The sequence below is a fragment of the Misgurnus anguillicaudatus genome, chromosome 15, assembly GCF_027580225.2.
Source record: "Misgurnus anguillicaudatus chromosome 15, ASM2758022v2, whole genome shotgun sequence".
Taxonomy (NCBI): Eukaryota; Metazoa; Chordata; class Actinopteri; order Cypriniformes; family Cobitidae; genus Misgurnus; species Misgurnus anguillicaudatus.
The window spans coordinates 24,643,523-24,665,205 of record NC_073351.2 but is presented as its reverse complement, the minus strand read 5'-3'; the positions used below and the strand labels follow the sequence as shown (position 1 = coordinate 24,665,205).

The 21,683-nt window shown below is 36.6% G+C and overlaps 1 protein-coding gene across 3 annotated transcripts; it reads left to right on the top strand.

Moving 5' to 3' along the window:
* The first annotated feature begins 142 nt into the window (after positions 1–142).
* On the top strand, positions 143–20,411 carry kiaa0513 (KIAA0513 ortholog). Of its 3 annotated transcripts, none has more exons than XM_055174375.2 (13): positions 143–301; positions 6,463–6,930; positions 7,730–7,829; positions 8,458–8,531; positions 8,696–8,766; positions 10,120–10,324; positions 10,491–10,531; positions 12,026–12,101; positions 12,284–12,361; positions 12,854–12,883; positions 17,146–17,226; positions 18,724–18,818; positions 18,938–20,411. In XM_055174375.2, the coding sequence occupies exons 2-13, from the start codon at positions 6,566–6,568 to the stop codon at positions 18,985–18,987; spliced, it is 1,266 nt and encodes a 421-aa protein (XP_055030350.2). In that variant the 5' UTR covers positions 143–301; positions 6,463–6,565; the 3' UTR covers positions 18,988–20,411. The 3 variants fall into 3 exon arrangements, with proteins under 3 accessions (XP_055030350.2, XP_055030352.2, XP_055030351.2); XM_055174376.2 differs by lacking the exon at positions 143–301 and adding an exon at positions 324–439; XM_055174377.2 differs by lacking the exon at positions 12,854–12,883.
* The last annotated feature ends 1,272 nt before the right edge of the window (positions 20,412–21,683 follow it).

The following is a 21,683-nucleotide window of genomic DNA, read 5'->3' as shown; positions in this document are numbered from 1 at the left end:
GCCTGGCTGGAAAATAAAAACAAATTTGGGCTCGTGATGTATATAACAAATATATACAAAATACACATTATTTAGATACATCAGCAAAAAAGTAAAACATTATGTAAACAGCGAAAATGCGCAGTACACTGTCACGTTTTTACAGAAGTGACGTCACTGGGTCCCCCTTCCAACGCTGCTGATGTTGTGCGCATGCGCACACTTCGACTGGTTACAGCAGCCTGGAAAGCGCAACGCACTGAAGAAACGAAGCTTTACCTGGATCATCCATGTTCAGTGTCATCTGACAAGATTTTATCAGGTAACCTTAAATGAATAACCGGAACACACGTGTCGTCATTTTATTCGTCGTTTTTACTGCTTGGCTAACGAGATGTACCGTTGAAGTAACGCTCTGATGTTAATTACTTGGCTTGCTGGCTGGCAGATACCCCGTGTGGTAAGCGCAGTTGTTACCTTGTAAGCAAACGCATTTTAATGAACGCTAATATAAATGTTCTTTTGCTTATTTTAAGCCACGTCTTCTTCCTTCTAGATAGCCGTCAGTGTGTTCATGATCCGCTCGCTTATGATTGTACAGTGTTGTTTACAGTATGATGGTGGAGGGCGGGTTTCATTTTGCAAGGCAAACTGAACTGCAGAGTGCTGGAATGAATGGTAAAGGCCACGTGAAGCAAATAAAAAAACGAAACTACTTTTATTCTATCTATCTATCTATCTATCTATCTATCTATCTATCTATCTATCTATCTATCTATCTATCTATCTATCTATCTATCTATCTATCTATCTATCTATCTATCTATGCATGCTAAGTAACACACCACATTTGATTTAGGGTTATTATTACAGCAGCATAGAAAAAATCCAATTGCTGTTAGGACTAAAAATAGGACCAGTTATAAGAGATTACATTGAAAAGAGTTTGGCCTGTTTATTGTCTTTGATAAGACCGGTATTTTGACAGGCACTATTTTAAAAAGATGCCAAAGAAAATGTTTAAAGCCCTACTGCAGAAGGACTAATTGTTTTAAATTCTTCTGTGAAGAAATCCATTGTGCCACCATAAACCTTACACAGAAAGATGATCAATCTTACTTGCTTAAGCTCTATATTTCCTCATTCTGCTTTATGTGGTATTGCAGTAATTCAGAGTATTGCGAAGCATTGTTTTGGGAGTTCCAGCTTTTGGATTTGACTTCTTTATCATCATTATTACATTAGTAGTCTTGCTTGACTCTAGGTCCTTAAACCAGCGGTCCTCTTGAGTCAAGCGAAGGATAATTTGTCTGCTTCAATTTAACTGCAGGCCATTGATGAAAAGCTCCATTTTAGAAGCAATTCTCAGTCGTGCACTATGGAGTTTTATGTGACTTTTATTGAAACTGATGCTCGATGTGATAATGGGTCAGCAGCCATCAGATAAATAATCAAGCTCTTTGTTGCCCTGCCTGGATTGTGCAGAACGACTGCTGTAAGTTCACATTGTCTTGTTACTGTGAGAGATATTCGTGAGGCTTCCCTTTAGGAAATGGCAGGATGTGGTGTTGCGTAACCATGAAAAAAAGCAGCCTTATATTAACCTCTCTGTAGATTTATTTTCACATCAGAAGTGCACAGATTCTCACACTTACATTTCAGAGTGCAGACAAACCCTTTGGTAGCTGATGTGTGTTTTTGCACGTTTTGCATGTTGCCAAATCTGGACAAATATGAGCTTGAGGTTGGTTTGGTAACCAGTCAGTCACTATTTTGCATTATTTGGTTCTGCCCAGGGATGCTATTTAAATCACTCTTGGGAGTTAGTATAGGTCAGTTTCAAGGTATATATTTCAAAGTAAAGGTCTTAAAGAGTCAAGGTTTCAAAACCACAAACATTTTCGGTGATACCGTTTCCAAGGTATGAACTGTGTTACACAAAATAATAAAATCATTAAGTCATGTAATTGATTTGATGTTTGGACTTGAATTATTTAAGGCTTTATTTTTACTTTATTGTTGTATGTTTCTCAAAAATTAAAAAATTATGTCCAGTTGAAAGTTGTTGTTTGTATACGCAGACATTTGAAAATAACACATTTTGTGTTGTGTTGCAATGGCAGTACCTCAATGTTGTGAAATCGTGATATTTTTACATAAGGTTATTATCATACCGCCAAAGTCTCATACCGGCCCATAGAGACAGTCCAACCGTCTCCATTGACTTTGTTTTGCGAGAAGCCGCCTCCTTGTCATTTCTGGCTTATAACAAAAAACTGAATAATGCCTAAAAGCTGCTGTGTGACAATATGTAAAGCTAACAAGCCAAAGAACCCAGAAATACGTTTTTATAAGCTGTCGAGCCGTAAAACCCAGTCTTTGGGGAGAGTGGGGTGGATCGCCGACTGCGTTTCCCCCTAGTGGACGCAGTTCTGCTAGTGGAAGTGCAGTGAGGGGTTGCCTGTGTCCATTTTTGTGTCTTTGAACGCTCGTTTTTTGGGGTCGACAGCTTATAAGGACTTATTTACAGATTAAACTTAAAAACAGAATAATACCTAAAAGCTGCTGTGTGACAAGGTGTACATCTAACAATCCAAAAAAAAAAAACAAATACGTTTTTATGGGCTTTCGACTTCAAGAAACGGGCGTTTAAAGACACAGAAATGGAAACAGGCAACTTTTCATAGTACTCATATTAGTAGAACTGCATCCACTAGGGGGAAACGTAGTCGGCGATCCACTTTATTCTCCTTAAAGGCTGGGTTTTATGGCTCGACAGCTTATAAAAACTTATTTCTGGGTTCTTTGGCTTGTTAGCTGTACATATTGTCACACAGCAGCTTTTAGGCATTATTCAGTTTTTTGTTATAAGCCAGAAATGACAAGGAGGCGTCCTCTCGCAATACAAAGTCAATGGTTGTAGGAATGCTCCGATCAATGCCGAACTCCACTAATAATACGTGGCCGATCACTATTCTGAATCAGACAGCCGATCTTATTACAGCTATTTCCTGTACTACGGCTTTCGATCAGTAAGTCCTTATCGATCTAAAATCACTGTTAGTTTGAGTCGTTTATAACATGGATTTGAAAAAGCAACACTCGTCAAACATAATTATTAAATATATTCTTTATTATCATGAAAATACCTGAAAAGGTTTGAAGAACAGCAATATAAATATATCCTTCAGCCATTTCATGGAGCTGCGTGTCATCACAGTTGCGTGTGTATTGTTCTTCGTCTACAGCGCATTTTGAGTTTCTGCACGAGAGCGCCCCCTGACTTTTGGATGTAGCGGCATTTCACCGTAATTTATTGAGAAACATAGCAAGCATTATCGGCCAATCGATCGGAGCATCCCTAGACGGTTGGATTGCTTCTTCCCCCCCCCCCCCCCCCCCCCCCGGTGGGTGTGGTTTTCAGGTTATGACGCGCTGCACTCTGTCTCTATGCCTACTCGGCAGTCTGTATTGTATTTTCGTTACCTGGACCAAACCCAGGGACCTTCTTGCACTGTAAAAAATAATAAGCTGAATTTACTAAAAAATATAGTGCATCATTTGCGTCCCTCTTTTAAAAGCAAGTTCACATGGAATTTTAAGCAATTGCTTAAAAAATTAAGCTTGAACTGCTTAAAATTCCATGTAAAACCTACTTTAAAAATTAGATGCAAAAATTACCCACTGAACCACTGTGCCTACTTGACAGTTGAACGTTTATCAGGCTCTTATGTGTAGGTTCAGTAATTTTACTTTAATGGCAATAAAGGTTATTAGTCAGTAATTAAAATGCTTATTATTTTCATAAATGCTACAAATTTGACCTTCTTTCACTGCAAAACCCTCTAAGTGCAAGCTAATGAATTCTGTCAACACGCTGGTATTTATGAATGGCGTGAGGCTGGGATTAAGCTCATCTGAATCCGCAGTATTTGATGAACATATAAATAATATTTGCCAAGAGCATTTAGTCAATATTAGGGATGGGATGGTATGAAAATTTCATATCATGATTAAAGTGACCAAAGTTATCACGGTTACCAATATTATCATGGTTTTGTTAAAATGAGATGGAAATGTTCTAATACACACACTGAAAACATTTGAACAAGTTTTATTTTTGAAAACCACAATTTAATATTTCTGAAATTATTTCTGTGGTAAAAAAATACATGTCTAAGAAGTTTACCATGAATAAATACAATTCCTTTTCCCTTAAATGCCTTCTTGTGCAAAAAACTATGTTGCACGTGTGCGCCTGCGTCAAACTGATTCTGGCTGGACAGGATTTACAGCAAGTTTTCAAAATCACGGTAATCAAACACAGTTGTAATGATAATTACATTTTAAATTATAATACTAACCAGCAGGACATTTTATCGTGGTTATTCGTGAAACCGGTAATCGTCCCATCCCAATATCATTGTCTCATTTTAGCGGAGGTGCCGCTCTTCATATGCTATATCTCTTTTGACCGACTTGACCATGCACAGGAGCCAGCCCACCATCTCCCCCATAAGAGGTTTATCCCAAATCCACCAAATTAAATTTCTCTCTGCACTGTTGACTCTAATTTCTCTGCACTGCTTTGTGTTTTCCAACTGTTTGTGCCAAGTACCCTTCATCTAGCTAGCAAACCACAAATGTGTTCCCATACTCATATTGGAAAAGACAATATTATAGCATTATTAAATGATTATTACACATTTTCGTTATACTTTATGTTGTATAGTATAAAGAATAGTGCTTAAAAATAGTGTCTAGTTCTGCACTGCGCAGATCGATTGGCATATCATGGTATGACGCAAGACTTATTTGACAGTACCGCTTTTAGATTATTCTCACAATACTGTGATCATGTCATACACATGATTAGTCTGCGCAGCATGAAGTTGAACACATCTACTATTTCTACCACAGTAAAAGCGAAAACCAATGATTATGCGGACATGACACCATTAACAGGCACCACTATGAACAGGGGTGGAATGCTTTTTTTTACTTACACTCACCTAAAGGATTATTAGGAACACCATACTAATACTGTATTTGACCCCCTTTTGTCTTTAGAACTGCCTTAATTCTTCATGGCATTGATTCAACAAGGTGCTGAAAGCATTCTTTAGAAATATTGGCCCATATTGATAGGATAGCATCTTGCAGTTGATGGAGATTTGTGGGATGCACATCCAAAGCACAAAGCTCCCATTCCACCTCATCCCAAAGATGCTCTATTGGGTTGAGATCTGGTGACTGTGGAGGCCATTTTTATTACAGTGAACTCATTGTCATGTTGAAGAAACCAATTTGAAATGATTTGAGCTTTGTGACATGGTGCATTATCCTGCTGGAAGTAGCCATCAGAGGATGGGTACATGGTGGTCATAAAGGGATGGACATGGTCAGAAACAATGCTCAGGTTGGCCGTGGCATTTAAACGATGCCCAATTGGCACTAAGGGGCCTAAATTATGCCAAGAAAACATCCCCTACACCATTACACCACTGCATTAATGAGAAATTGAACAGGTGTTCCTAATAATCCTTTAGGTGAGTGTATAATGTGACCATTATTACAGCAAAATAAAAATGTCTTATTTTAGCCCTACGTACAGGTAAGAGCAGAAATGCAGGTACATTTTTTTCTGCCTTTGATCGCTAAATGTAAATGTGTGCGAACGTGCCAGCCTGCCAAGTCACGCACGCCCATCCATCCGTGCATTACATAACCATCCCCACTGTCCTAATGCATGTCTTAGGGATTTGACATAAACCCAGAGGGGGCTTTTTTGACTCTATAAGTGTAACATGAATGACTGCTGTACTACATGCAGAACTCGTATGCTCTTTTCATTCAATTTGACATTCGGAGGCTGCCGTTCCAAAAAAAAAGCCTTTGGTCGAAGCCTTTGTGAGGTCTACTGCGTTTCATTATGAGAAGGAAGCATGTGTCATTGCTCTGATAAGTTCATCTCCAGGGTTGTACAGTAGATAAAGTAGCAGATGGTGTTGTCACAGAGGCAAGATTACATGCCTGTTTATATCATGCTGTATCCATGATACCAAATCAAGTGATGTAGCCATGTTTTTTAGTTTAGTTTTAGTTTTATTTAATGCAATTTCGTTTTTTGATATTTCGTTTCAAGACATATTTTCCTGGAGGCCTGAGATCGAAGGACACCCTTGCATTGCATTATTTTGGATTTATGCTTAGCATTCATAATAAAACATGCTTTTACACAAAACATGTTGTGTAATGGATTTTATGATCTAGCTGTGTATTAACAGTTTCTGACAGAGTCTGTCTCATGTCAGTATAAACACAGCTGCAAGGAAGTTTTGGAGAAAAGAGAAAATAAAGTGCTCTCATGGCGTAATGTTAGACTTTGTGAAAATGTTTTGAATACTTCACATTATATTTATAAACAGATTAAATACTGTAATATTTATTTATGAAACAAGGTTCTTTTTTTAATTTTATCAGGTCCAGCTGCTGTGACAAGCCACGAACGCAAGTTACCTTTGTTGTTTGTTGGGCCGCCGTCACCATAGCTCGCCCGGTAACTACACTACCCCCATAAAACAGCATGGAGGGGGCCGTAGTAAGCAACCTTATAGACTTTGACTCTCCTACAGAAGGAACAGCACCCTCTGCTGTCTGCGGGACAGACTTTTTTTCAGCCGAGCCACTCGTACCTGAGCCTGCGAGTACCAACACTGTGGAGCCCTTGCTACCTCAGCCCATGGCCCCCACCCACAGAGGAGATGATGAAGGAGATGACAGTGACGCTACAGAGTCTGCAGACAGCGAGAACGAGGACCCAGAATCCCCATCGCACCCGTCGAGCACACGGCGTTCGTCGTCGTGCTCCAGTCACAGCGCAGAGGATCCGGAAGAGACAGAAATACGAGCGTTCATGAAAAGCTACGTGGAAAAGTTGTTCCATGGAAGGTAATGTAGTGGTCTGTTAAAGGTGCAGTGTGTAAATTTTAGCGGCATCTAGTGGCGAGGTTGCGAATTGCAACCAACGGCTTAGTCCACTGCTCATCCCTCACTTTTGAAACACATAGAGAAGTTATGGTAGCCGGCACCGGAAAAACATGTCATCGTCGGAGACAACTTAGTAAAAAAAATTGTCCGTTAAGGGCTTCTGTAGAAAAATGGCAGCACAAAATGGCGACTTCCATGTAAGGGGACCCTCGGTGTATGTAGATAGGTCTCGTTTTAAGGTAATAAACACATAACAGTTCATTATGAAAGGTCTTTATACACCTCTGATAATATAGTTTTGTATATTAGTTTGCATTTCTGTCAAGAGATCCTTCTGAGGGTTACACACTGCACCTTTAAGAAACACACTAATTTTAGCATCAAAGTTTGATTTCACTCATTGATTTCACATTGAATAAAGTTTTTACTCCTTTTTCATTGGAAATATGGTGAAATAGTTTTCAGATGTTTCTCTACTTTGCCTTTTTTTGGATTTTGACAGCCCCTGGTCTCTGTCTTACATGTGTTACATTAAAAGGACATTTAGGAAAACATCTGCTCGTGTTGGAAATGACAGGATGACACAATAACAAAATTAACTTTTCATTGAACTGTCTTTTTAAATCAAGTGGAAATTTCATACTGAATTAAAGGCACATTGCAACCGATTTGTTTGTTTTTCAAAAATGTGACTTACTGTTGTTGTTTATTTACTTCTGCCACTACTCCCTGTGTCTTTTATTCTCCTTCTGTCTCTCAGAGAGGACTTTGATCAGGAGGAAAAGGCTCACTTTGGAGAGCTGTGTACCGGAGAGAACGGGAAAGGAAGGGAGTGGTTCGCCAAATATGTCAGTGCACAGGTATGAGGCCAGCAACCCATATGGACACTTAATAGTTTTCATAAGTAAATGACTTAACTTGTAACTTGCACAACTTTTTAACTTTTGTACCTTGTGGTCTGGCATATTCACACCCTCTCACCCACGTGAATAAGCAGACGCCTTGCACTTCAGGCAGAGGCACTTTTCTTACAACAGTACACATGAACATTAAAAAAAAATGTATCTGCATAATCTGTTGCAATAAAAGCAACATTAATGATTTTACATTTATGTTTGTTTATTTAGCAAACACATTTACCCAAAGCATTTAACGTTTTGTCGAAGGAGCTAACCATAAGCTATGAAGCAAACTTAAAAATTGTGTTGCAAACTACTTATCCTTTATGTGAAAACTAGCATGTTTTTTATATACAATATAATATTAAGCTTTTTAGCTACAGAAATAGGTGGACACAAGGTATAGACTGGTATTGAGAAATTGTTTTAAAATTGTACTATTCTTTGTTGACACAACAACAAAAAATGCAACACTTGTGTCTACTGAGGACTCAAGCTGTCATATCTTTATATAAATATGCTATGCACATACCGTGTATAAGTAAACATAACGCATGGTTTTCGTAGTAACAGTTTGTTGTATTTGCAGCGCTGCCACTCCAAATGTGTAAGTGAGCAGACATTTTACAGGCTCGTGCAGTCCTTTGCTGTTGTTTTGTTTGAGTAAGTACATCTCTGATAACATCTCAGATGTCTGTGTTTGACGTTATATGGAAGACAACTTACACAGTGTCACCAAAACTGCACCATTAATTCGTCAAAATATGTGTGTGTGGGTAATACGGTAAGATCCACATGTGACTGAGATTATTTTAATTGATTGACAGATGCTATCAGATGGACGATTATAGCCCTGCTAAACATCTCATGACCATGTGCTTCACGTATTATTACATGGGTAAGAGTTCTCAGAGTTTGTGTTATTCTGTAAAGAGACACACATTTTTTACTTCCTGTTAAAGCCTATGACTAAGCTATAACTCACTGCCGTTTACTGTGTTTACACAGCCAATTAGATATTTGCTATTTTGACATGTTTTCAAGTAAAGTTTATTAAGGCAGTAGTATCCTGGATTCTAGACATATATAAAACAAGCACACATTATATGTGTATACAGTACTGTGCAAAAGTCTTAGGCCACCATCACCAGCTTTGTTGTTTTAGCAAAGATTTGATGTCCATACATATTTATTTTTCACTCTTTTTTTAAGATACAAACAGAAAATACAAGAAAATATGTACACAAAATTAAAAACAAAACAATTTTCAGAAGTAAATGTCTTCTTCAGGCATCAGTCAGTATTTATTGTGATCTATCTTTAGACGAAACACATCTTGAGCTTTTTGAGGAGACTGAATTCCTGAAGTCATTTGATTAGAATTAGAAATTAGGATTTAATTTTATTTAGATTTAAGAGATCTTGCAGTTTCCTGCTATTGCTCAAGTAGAAGGGGAGTTTACTGTATATATGTGTGTGTATATATTTACTGTACTGTGCAAAAGTCTTAGGCCACCATGCCAGAATTAGATTTGTTGTTTTGCAATTGTTGTGCAATGTTATAGTAATCATATATAATTATTTCTTAGTCTCTTTAATAGAATACAACCAGAAAATACATGTTTGTTTGTTTTTTGTACATATTTCATGTATTTTCAGTTTGTGTCTTAATAAAATAGATTGAAAATGGACTTATATAAAACTTTTATAACAACAAGTGTGGTGATGGTGGCCTAAGACTTTTGCACAGTACTGTGTGTATATATATGTTGAATTTGTGTTTTATATATATATATATATATATCTAGATTAATCTCTTACAAAATAAAAGTTATTTTTTGCATAACATATGAGTTTGTGCTGTATGTAATTATTATGTATATATAAATACACACACATTCATGTATGAATTAAAGAAACATTTTCATCTTTATATATATATTAATTTATATTTTTATATATTTTAAATTATATATAAATAAAAAAACAATATTTAAATAAAACATTTCTTAAATGTATGTGTTTGTGTTTAAATATACATAATATTTACACACATCACAAACTCATATATTATACAAAAAATTACTTTTATTTTGTATGAGATTAATCTATGCCCAGCCCTAATATATATATATATAAAACACAAATTCAACAAATCCTAAATGAAAAAAAAAAACAATTATTCTGTATTTATCATCATGTCTATACATAGTGTGCCATTTTTAATACATTTATTTTTAATTTCTGACAGGTAAGTTACAGCTGTCTCCCACAGAGCTGCTGGAGAGACCCAGCGGGGGGATTGACTCGTACCTGCGAAGTGGAAAGGTCTGGCTCTCTGGGAAGAAAGACATTGCAGAGCGATTGCTCAAAAACACGTCTGCAAAGACCGATGTTAAAGGATTTTTCGGGGGTCTGGAAAGCAAACTGAGAGGACCGTTGGGTCGTAAGAATGAGTGAGTGAGATTTTCTTTTTTAGATCGCTTGAGTAACATATACAAGTTTTACCCTTCATAATCAGTTACTTTCTTGTTGGGCACCAAGTCGACCTTTGTGACTTATCTTTATTATGAAGGCTGTGCTCCTCACAAACTCATTCTGTTGTCATTATCCTCTTCACAGAGACACAGATCAAGCAGCAGAACAGAAACCCAAAACTCCAGGTACTTCACCAAGTAACACGGCTGTGCTCTTGAGCAAGCACTTGACCCACAGGGATTGTGTCTGTCATCATAACACACTAAAAGGGATAGTTTACCCAAAAATGAAAATTCTGTAATCATTTACTCACCCTCATGTTGTTACGAATCTGTATGAATTTTATTGTTCTGCTAAACACAAAGAAAGATATTTGTAATGAAGCAGGAAACAGAAGCAAAATATAGAAAAAATACTACTTGAAGTCAATGGTGCTTAACTCTTTCCCTGCCAGCGTTTTAAAAAAAAGTTGCCAGTATTTTTCATAATTTTTTTACAAAAGTTTAATGCCTTCCAGTTGGGCTGGGCAAAAAAATAGATTTTTCGATTAATCGTTTTTTTTACGTGGTCGATTCAGAATCGATTCTCAAAGAGCAGAATAGATTTTTTTCCATATTTTTTTCTGAAAACATTGAACGTAACATTAACGTTAATCAAATTACTAGTCTAGTCTTCTTCACTAGATGTCACTCTCTTTTTTTGCCTTGCGCGATGTTACCAAAGAGCCTGTCATTCTTTCATTAAGTGCTTAAAATGGTGGTTTTAGGTGCTTCGTCGACGTTGATGCCACCTTCATATAAAAAGTAAGAAGAGGTATGGAAGCATTTTAGATTTCGCAAGCAAGACGACAACGATAGTGTTGTGGCTTTAATTTCTTTTTATTAATTACCCACTTGTAAACTTATGTTCACCGTTTTTTTTTTATTAATATAGTGTTTGTATTAAATCTATATTTATTGAGTTGAATCGGGAATCGAGTATAAAAATCAACCTGAGAACCGGAATTAAAAATTGAATCAAGAATCAAAATCGAATCGATTTGATAGCTTGTGAATTGAAATTGAATCGATCTGAATCGATACCCAGCCCTACCTTCCAGAAAATGTTCTTATTAAAATATATAAACATAGAATATATCAAATAAAACAACAGACCCTCTGCTTTCATCTTACCTTCCTTCTCTTTTTATCACCTCTCAAATATGGGTAGGTTTCTTAAAAACACCAAATTTTGAGCAAAAAGCTGAGATCCATTTTTTGTGAAGGACTTTTGATAGATATCAGATTCAGAGCGATCCTCAAAACCTACACGGACATACAACTGTTTGCCCTAGGGTGATACTTCCGGGTTTTATAAGTTGCGGAAAAGCGCCATCTGGTGGATAATAACGGTATTGTAGAAAGACAAAAATACTTGCCATTGGCAGGGAAGCGTTTTCTCTTAATTAAAGAGTTAACTCGTCAGTTGTGGGGAAAGAATTAAAAGTGGTTTGGTTACAAACATTGCTCAAAATATCTTCCTTTGTGTTCAGCAGAACAAAGAAATTAATTCAAGTTTGTAACAACATCGTCAGTAAATGATGACAGAAGGTTAATTTTTGGGTGAACTGTTGCTTTAAGTAAATACAGGTGTTGGTGGGATTAGTTGTTAACACTGCGTTCTTCTTGCGTATCTTGTAGTTTCTCCTCCTCTCTCTCCGGATAAAAAAGAAGAGAAGATTTACCTGTACACACACCTGAAACAGCAGCCCATTTGGTAGGTAGTCAGTAATTCCTCCATAATCCCCAAAATCACTGGGATAATGTATTTCCTTTTATTTTCATAGCATTTGAACATGTTTTTTATTGTAATAAAGTAAAGCATCTTGTCCAGTATTACAGTTTATGCACCACATATTAATGTTAACGCTGGTGTGGTCTCTTTACCTCATTTATTAGGCACACGTTGAGGTTTTGGAACGCAGCGTTTTTTGATGCCGTCCATTGCGAGAGAAATAAAAGATCCCCTACCACCAGGTGAGCGAGTGCAGGGTTTTCAAATCATCCCAGACAACTTTAACAGGACTCCTTTTTCCTCTTTCTCCTAATATATCGTGCTATTAAATAAAACAGGCTTTGCACGGCACCTAATGCACATGTTAGATTGCGTGTTTGTGTAGACTGTGTTTGTTTGTGCGTCCGTAAAAGCCAGAGGGAGAGACGGAGAGTTTATACTGCGTGTGATAGATTGTTAGTGATGTTACAATAAACTTCTAAGGTATTTCAGGCTGAGGTGCGTGACTGCGTGCCCAGTGCGTATGACGGCGTAATGCAGTATTTGTAGTAGAAATGTCTGATACTGATGTCTGGACGAGCCCTCCAGCCGCATCCTGTGTTTTGTGGTTTACTCTTCCACAGTGCTCATCTGCTCATCATACTGTCTTGACTTTCTTTCTCTCTGTGGCTCTCTCTCTTTCTCTGCATGTGACTTTAACCCTTTATCTCCCTGTGCCTTGCTGCCTCACGCAGGCGGACGGCTGAGGAAGAAAAAGATGAAAGGTCTGTCCTTCATTTCGTCTGCTGCTCTGGACAAAACTAGGCAAAGAAAGAGGAAGCATAAAAATAGCAGAGCTTGAGAACGTTCAGTTCAGATTAAGACACATCTTTAAAGGAGCATTGTGTAACTTTTAGTAGGATCTTTTGACAGAAATCTAATATAATATACGTTAAACTTTACATAATGGACTGTATTGTTTAAATTACCTAAAAATAAGCTGTTTTTTCTACATACAGTTCTATAGAGCGTGTTTTGTCACTATGTTGTCTCATATGTTTGTGGCAGCTACCGTAGCTTCACTATGCGTTTTGAAAGGGAGGGGTGAGCTGTGGACTGAGCCTTTGGCTGCAATTCACAATCTCACCACTAGATGCCGCTAAAAATCTACACAGTGCACCTTTAAATGGATGGTTCAGCCAAAAATTTAAAATCTGTCATCATACAATAAGACTGAGGTCTTCAGTCACTAACACCCTTTGTAGGGCACAGTCACAGAGGGGGTGACGATGTAAATTTGGGCCAGCATTAAAAAACATACATCGAACAACAGACATTTTAGCTAAAATGCCACAATAACTTTATCTTTCAGAGCAGGATATAGTCAGGAAGCCTGTGATATTCAGATAACATTGGTACTCAAAGGAAACTGCAGGGCAGCCAAAAAAAAAGCATTGACTCGTGTTGGTTACATGTGTCTTCGAGGGCATTATGGAAGTTTAAAGTGTACAAGCTGCATTAAACAATGTAATTTTTGTAATGCATTGACTATCCTTGGTTTTCATGGTTTAAAAAAAATAGTATGTAGCTTCTCAATCAAAGTTTATTGAAATTGTGTCCTGTCTTGACTTTTCCTCATAGACTCTGCTCTCTTGCATTATTTGCTGTATTTTCCCATCACCGCATGCATGCCAGGGTGCATCTTATTCCCCGATACAATGTTCATTTTAGGAACAGCTAACTAATAATAGCTTTGAAAACACCACTATTGCTAATGTATATAGTTATGGTTAGGAATTTAAATTAATCACATCCTTGAGAACTATTAAATCTTTCCCTGCCAGCATTTTATTTATGTATTATTTATTATGATTTTTACAAAAGTTAAATGCCTTCCAGAACATTTCTTATTTAAATATATAAACATACAATATATCAAATGAATAGACCCTCTGCTTAAAAAAGGGATCGAGTTAAAGGATTAGTCCATTTTCTTTAAAAAAAATCCAGATAGTTTGCTCACCACCATGTCATCCAGGGTGTTGATGTCTGTCTTTGTTCAGTCGAGAGGAAGTTGTGTTTTTTGAGGAGAACATTCCGGGATTTTTCTTATTTTAATGGACTTTAATGGACCCCAACACAACGCCAGCGCGACCTCACGTAATTGCGTAATGACGTCGAAAGGTCACGTGTTAACAGAGCCGATCGGCCCTATACGCGTACTACGCATAGGGCCCCGCAAATTACGTAAGGCCCCACCTCCTCCTGTTTTACAGTGCGTGTTACTGTTTACTGAGATGACGTGGAGCTATCCATCTGGCCATGAAAAAAGAAAAAGGAAATAAAATGAGAGTTAAACGCGAATGCGGCAATCAGGTAAACTTGTGTTCTCCTCAATTTTGATGTTATGTCAGCAAGAGCAAACAGTAAAGTTAAGTTGCTAAATTAGCTGTGTAGTGTCGCCAGTGCATCTCAGCCTGTCTGTTGCACAACAATTTATTGTGTGAATATTCGCATGAATAAACGCCCAGCTCGATAACCGCGCCGCACGTGAATTTGCGTTCATATGCGCGAGCAATCGTGCACGACATGACACGTGACACGCGCGCTTTCCAGCAGTAACATCTGTGTGGAGACCATAACAAAAATAGCGTGATAACACCCCTACATGACAACGTTAATGCAATATGGAAACCAATGGATTTACATTGGAATGGGTATAATGCCAATGATTGGGTCAAAATGAATGCACATCCCTCAATTAATAATAACCATCAGGGATCAAGTATTGCTCTTATGCATACTATAAAGAGTTAAACGGTATGGCAAGCCATTTTAGCTTTTATACATTCACATGATATGGATTTTTGATATCAAGAATTCAGTTTACACTACTTAAAATATAAATATTAAGACTGTGATTTATAGTAGTAACCATATTTTGTATTAGTATTTTGAAAATACAAAAATACTCCCACAATAATAAAGTGTTTTTTATAACGTTACTGCAGGAAATGTTGGGGATAGGCTAATTCAAGTGGGAAAAATAACAGACCGAGAATTTTCGTCACAAAATCAAAATTCCATTTTAATCATAATATATACGATTAATCATATTAATCATAATATGTTTGGGTTTGTTTTACACACAAGACTACTGCCCTGACCTTAGTACTGCCTTTTTCTTAGTTAGAATCACGCTGCTGAATTGAAATAGTGCCCATGTCTGTGTAGTGAGAGTAGTAGGGTGTCAAGTGTGAATGTGTGTCAAAGCTCAAGGGTCATGTCTCACGGCCTGGTTCAGGTACCATGGCCACGGGTCACGTAGGAGGGCCCCTTAGCAGAATTTTGCTTAGGGCCCCATTTTAAACAATAAACTAACACAAAGACATTAATTATATCATTTGACATACAACAACGTCGGAACGGTCCTCTTTCTCCACACTTGTAAACACTGGGGCGTAGTGCGCATACGTCATCCGTGACCTCTTGACGTGATGACGTGTTACGTGAGGTCGCACGTAATTTTTATTTATTATTTGCCAAAAATGACAATCGTTTCACTAGATAAGACCCTTATGCCCCGTTTAAGATGGTTTAGAGTCTTTTGAAACTGCAATTTTAAACTGCATTAAAACTGTAAAGTGTTGGGGTCCATTGAAGTCCATTGGAGTGAGGGGGGTCCTGGAATGTTTTCCTAGAAGGGCGTAATTTCTTCTCGGCTGAACAAAGAGGGACATCGGGGTTTTGGATGACATGGTGGTGAGTAAATTATCTGGATTTTTTTTTTTTTTTTAAGAAAATGGACTAATCCTTTAAAGTGTAAAACATAACCCACGTTAGTGCTATGGACCCTAATATTAACTTAAAGGTCTCCTAATATTGTACTTTTTTAAAGATGTAATATTAGTTTCAGGTGGTCCCCAGAATGTGTACTGTTACCTATACCAAAAATGTACACCATAATAAGACTCGCCTTATTTTATTGCTCATAATGAATGTGTGGTAATGAATTATGTAAAGAAGATTTAAAATGGAAATTATGACCTAACCGTGTTCTTTGGACGTTGCAAAGTGACGTCAGTTTGCTAAGAAAAGTTTTACAGGGATTTAGAAAAAAGGAGTGGGCAGATTTTTATCATTACAGGGTGGTTGTGTACACACAGCACAGGCGACACACATTTCCGTTTAAGCAACATATAAAAGTGAATTTCTCATATTAGGTGACCTTTAAGTATTAAAGCACAATGAGATGCTGATTTTAATTTTCAGACTGATCTGATTTATGATTTTTGTCTAGTTTGTGTCTAGGGTATAAAATACAATGTACTTTTTATTAGATGATGAATAAAGCCATATCTGGGTATACAAATATGATGCAAATACTTGAGGATGGGCTCTTTTTGAAAAGTTTCAGTTCATTTACCATTCCGCAAAAAAATGTAATTAAATACACAACATAAGATATACAACAAAAAGTAAAAATACATCTGTATAGATTATTTGACAATAGAAAAATATTGCAACATTAGTCTTTTGGTGTCTTGTATATATTTTTACAACATGGCAACAATTTGTTTTGCTAATAAAAGCTCATTCATTTTTAGCAAAGGAACATTGTACATAGAAAAAATGCATACTAGTCTGTTTGCCTGAGCATTTTTTCCTGTGTGTGAACTGAATTATGCTGTGGTTGTGTCGGTCATATGCTTATTATTATTTATTTTTGTGTGTCTTTATGTTCTGATTCATCGTGAACCATGGTTACAGCTGACCGCTCACTAAACCTACTTCAGAAATGTTTGTTTATGACTATGCATGATGAGCACTAACGTTGTTTGGCTAGCACATTTTGTATGATCGCTTTATGCCTTTTAACTCTCTAACCTCCCATTGTAATAATATTTTCATGGTTTATGAATGAATGCTATTGTAAATGCTTATATTAAAGCAGTGTGTCTTGATGTTGTCCTTTTCATGGTTTCTCTCATCTTTGATGAAGCACATGTTGCTGATCTCTGACCATGATCTATTGTTGTATCTTCAGAGAAAAGTGGTGTCATATGACCCAAGAAGAGAAAGATGATAGCTCCAGATTTAATGAGAACATCACCTTTGGTCAGCTGGGGTGAGTCACATGACATCCGTTTTTGGTTTATTTTGGTAAAGAAAACATGAAAATAAATCTGATCTCTGTCTGAAAAAACATTTTCATCATTTTTTTATGATGTACTATAATTTACTACACATTTTCTACAAAATATTTATTCTTAAATAAATATATTTAAAAAATATTTTTACAAAATCATCCTACATAACATAAAAAAACATTTTGTAACAAAATTAACATTTACTGCAAAAAAGATTCATTCAATTTACTACATTTTTTGAGGTAAGTGGTCGCAATAAATTTTTTTAAGCTACATTTAAACAAAAAAAATAGAAAAACAAAACAAAAAACTTTTGTTTAAATGTAGCTTAAATAAATTGATTGCAACCAATTTAGTAAATTGAATGAATCATTTTCTTTCAGTGTTGAAACCTTTAATATTGGGATAGTTCATCAAAAAATGAAAATGATGTCATCTTATGTTGTTACAAACCTGTATAATTTCTTTGTGCTGATGAACCCAAAGGAAGATATTTTAAGGAATGTTTGTAATCAAACCAACCAGAGGCCCCACTGACTTCCAAAGTATTATATTTTTCTACCACGGAAAGTCAATGGGGCCTATGATTGATTTACAAACATTCCTCAAAATATCTTCCTAGGGTTCATCAGAACAAAGCAATTTATACAGGTTTGTAACAACATAAGAGTCAGTAAATTATGACAGAATTTTCATTTTTGTTAAAGGCGGGGTGCATGATTTTTGAAAAACACTTTGGAAAAGGGAGTCGGGCCTAGTACCAAAACACACTTGTAGCCAATCAGCAGTAAGGGGCATGTCTACTAATCGACATCGTTGCCTGGGTTGCGTATGTGTGTTGTTTACATGATTTCAAATATCAACATTGGCTTTCAGAGATCATGCACCCCGCCTTTAAAGGTGCAGTGTGTACATTTTTGCAGCATCTAGTGGTGAGGTTGCGCATTGCAACCAATAGCTCAGTCCACTGCTCACCCCTCGCTTTTAAAACTCATAGAGAAGCTACGTCAGCCGCCACCGGACAAACATGTCATCGTCGGAGACAATTTAGTAAAAAAAGTTTGTCCGTTAAGGGCTTCTGTAGAAATATGGCGGCACAAAATGGCGACTTCCATGTTTTGGGAACCTCGGTGTAGGTAGATAAACACATCTCATTCTAAAGTAATAAAAACATAACGGTGCATTATGAAAAGTCTATATACACCCCTGATCATATAGTTTTGTAAAATATTTTGCATTTATGTCAAGAGATCCTTCTAAATTACACACTGCACCTTTAAGGTCTTGTCAAAGATCGAAATCAATGCGAAATTATTGAATGAAATCAAACTTTGATGCTTCTAATCTAAAAAAAAATGATTGAGACTTTAGCCATAATTTCACAGACGGGGTCACAAATTTGAATTTGGTCACTGATTTGAATGTTATTACAATATACTGTAGTTTTGATCCAGTGCCTATGTTTGCGCATCTAGAACATTCACCCATAACATGGTTGCTTTTGGCCTGAGCAAAAAACTCTGCAACGACTTTCTGAAGAAACAAGCGGTCATTGGAAATCTAAATGAAGGTAACAACATTTTTCTAAAACGTACAGCTTTACGTTGTCTCTCTGAGAATAGAAAAAAATATATTTTAAACCTTAATTCAGTGTATGTATGCATCACATGTTTTGTTTTCCTGATGCAGAGCAAAACAAGCTGCTGTTAGACCATATTGAGCAGATGGCTGCAGAATGAACGCCAAAGCCTAAAATCATCGAAAAACGCTCCACATCACTTCACTGGTTCAATCTCTAATGACCACTATTCCTTATACAGCAACATGTCATTACCAACCAGTACAGAAACGCATGCAGTGCCCAGCTGCAATGAAAAACAGCTCATTCTCCATTATATCTAAACATCTGAATAGCAATATATCAGTATGTATCATCAGTACAGTCCTCGGGCATCATTAAAAGTCGTAATTTACAATAAGGAGTTATATTGTGTGATGTTAATGTGATGTTATGAGATAGTGATACAGTATATATGCCGTCCCAAGTGGTTTTGTTGAACAAATCCTGTATCCTTAAACATATATGTGAATCTAGAGTAAGTTTATAACGGTAAAAACGTGTCCTTTGTGCAAGTACACATTGAGTAACAGTGAACAAAAAACTACATTCTGATAATCTCACTCGTCTTCTTTAGCTTTAGTCCTCATCCGTCCTATTTATCATACTGCCTTGTTTTGGTTTTAATGTATACACACATTTTAGCTCAAAAGAATCAGATCATCTGCTCTTGTCAGGTCAAGTATCACACGTTTTTTTCTGTTCTTCCTATATGGATAAATGAAGTATTAATAGTGTCTGACATCCTCATACAGTACATGCAGACTGGAACAATGTATTTTCTCCCCTGTTTAAAGTGCCTTTATTCATTTATTGATCAGTGATCTTTCCTTGTCTATTTAAGTGCTAGCAAACTGGTGTCGGCATGCTGTTATCTGTGACTTTCCACAAACGTAGCGTTACCAGACTAACGTTTACATGTAGTTAGTAGATGTGCTTGTGTTGTGTATGCATAATGCTTGCTGTTTGTATTGCCATCAGTTAATACAATGTGTCTCTTTAGAACAGAGCTTGTTGGTGTTGTGCAGTGTTGTGTCTTTAGTGCATGCGTTAACATCAGCGTACACTGTTGTGCAATTACATTTCAGGCCAATAGAGGGATCAAAAGCCTTTGCTTTGATTTAAGGCGAGTGAAGGTGAACGTCAACCATCGAGTGCGGTGTTCAAGAGCTTGTTTTCAGTCATGTGTTGTCCATGTGATGAAAACAAAATTAATATATTTACATTGTAAATACAAATTGTTTTGATGAATAGATGACTATATATAACGTGGTTTAAAGGGATGGGCAGATTTGTTGGTAACTTATTTGATGTTTGTATGTGTATGTGAGTGCATGGTCATGGGAATGTGCTGGATGTCAATTGATTTGGTCTGGTATTTGCATTTCGCTGTATGTGTAAATTAATGTTGATTGTTAACACAACGGTCCACATATTTTTCCCAAGTGCCCTAAAATTCCTATTGGAACGTACCTGAAAACCCATGAGAGTGCTTTACCCTCCCTCTAAGATGTAAAGTGTTTGTAATAAAAAATACAGATGTTACTATTGTTTTTCTGTCTTCTTGATATAAGAATTTGTATTATTTAAGCAGTTGTTCTCAAATTTTCTGGTGTGCGCCCCCCTCTTGTGTATGTTGCACGGCCCCCCAAAGAAAATATTAGACATAAAACATCCCAAAACTTAACATTTGAATTAAACAAAACATATTAAATTATAAAATGTAGTGCTGTACACTGTAAAAGATTTGCTGTAATTATGCAGCTGGTTGCCAGGAACTTACTGTACAATATAAAGACTGAAAAAAAAATAATGTTCCTTTAACTTTGAACAAACTTTGTTGCCAGTAAAAAACAAATGTAAAATCTACTGCTAGTTGCCAGTAATAGTCAGTAATACCGTAATTTCTACAGAAATTTTTTACAGTGCTAGCTTTATTTTTCTGAGGTGTAATTATAAAGAATTTATTATATAACAATGTATGTATTTTATAAAATGTCATTAAACTGGGGGCCCCCTGGCACCATCTCAAAGCCCCCAGTTTGAGAACCACTGATTTAAGGCATCATAATTGTACTTCTGTTGTAGTGCCAGCTCTTTCCATTATTATCGTACAAAATACTGTTATCAGTAATGCAATAATAAACAATAATAAAATTTATTTTAAAATTCTTACATTGAAAGTGCATTTTAAATGGATTTATTAAATTGATCTTAAAGGGACAGTCCACTTTTTTGAAAAATTTTCCAGCTCGCATAGAGTTAAACATTCGATTTTTAACGTTTTGGAATCCATTCAGCTGATCTCCGGGTCTGGTGGTACCATTTTTAGCATAGCTTAGCATAATTCATTGAATCTGATTAGTCCATTAGCATCGCATTAAAAAAATAACCAAATAGTTTCAATATTTTTCCTATTTAAAACTTGACTCTTCTGTAGTTAGATCGTGTACTAAGACCGACGGAAAATTAAAAGTTGCCATTTTTTAGGCCGATATGGCTAGGAACTATACTCTCAAACTGCCGTTATAATCAAGGACTTTGTTGATGTAACATGGCGGCAGCAGGTGCAATGATATTACGCAGCACCTGAAAATAGGCCCCTGCTATTGAAAGTAAACAAGGGGATTTTAAATTTTTAAATAAAAAAAATATTGAAACTTTTTGGTTATTTTTATCGAGATGCTAATGGTCTAATCCGATTCAATAGATTATGCTAAGCTATGCTAAAAGTGGTAGCGCCAGACCGGGAGATCAGCTGAATGGATTCCAAAACAGTAAATATCAAGGAAGCTGGAAAATAAGCTCTTTTTTTTT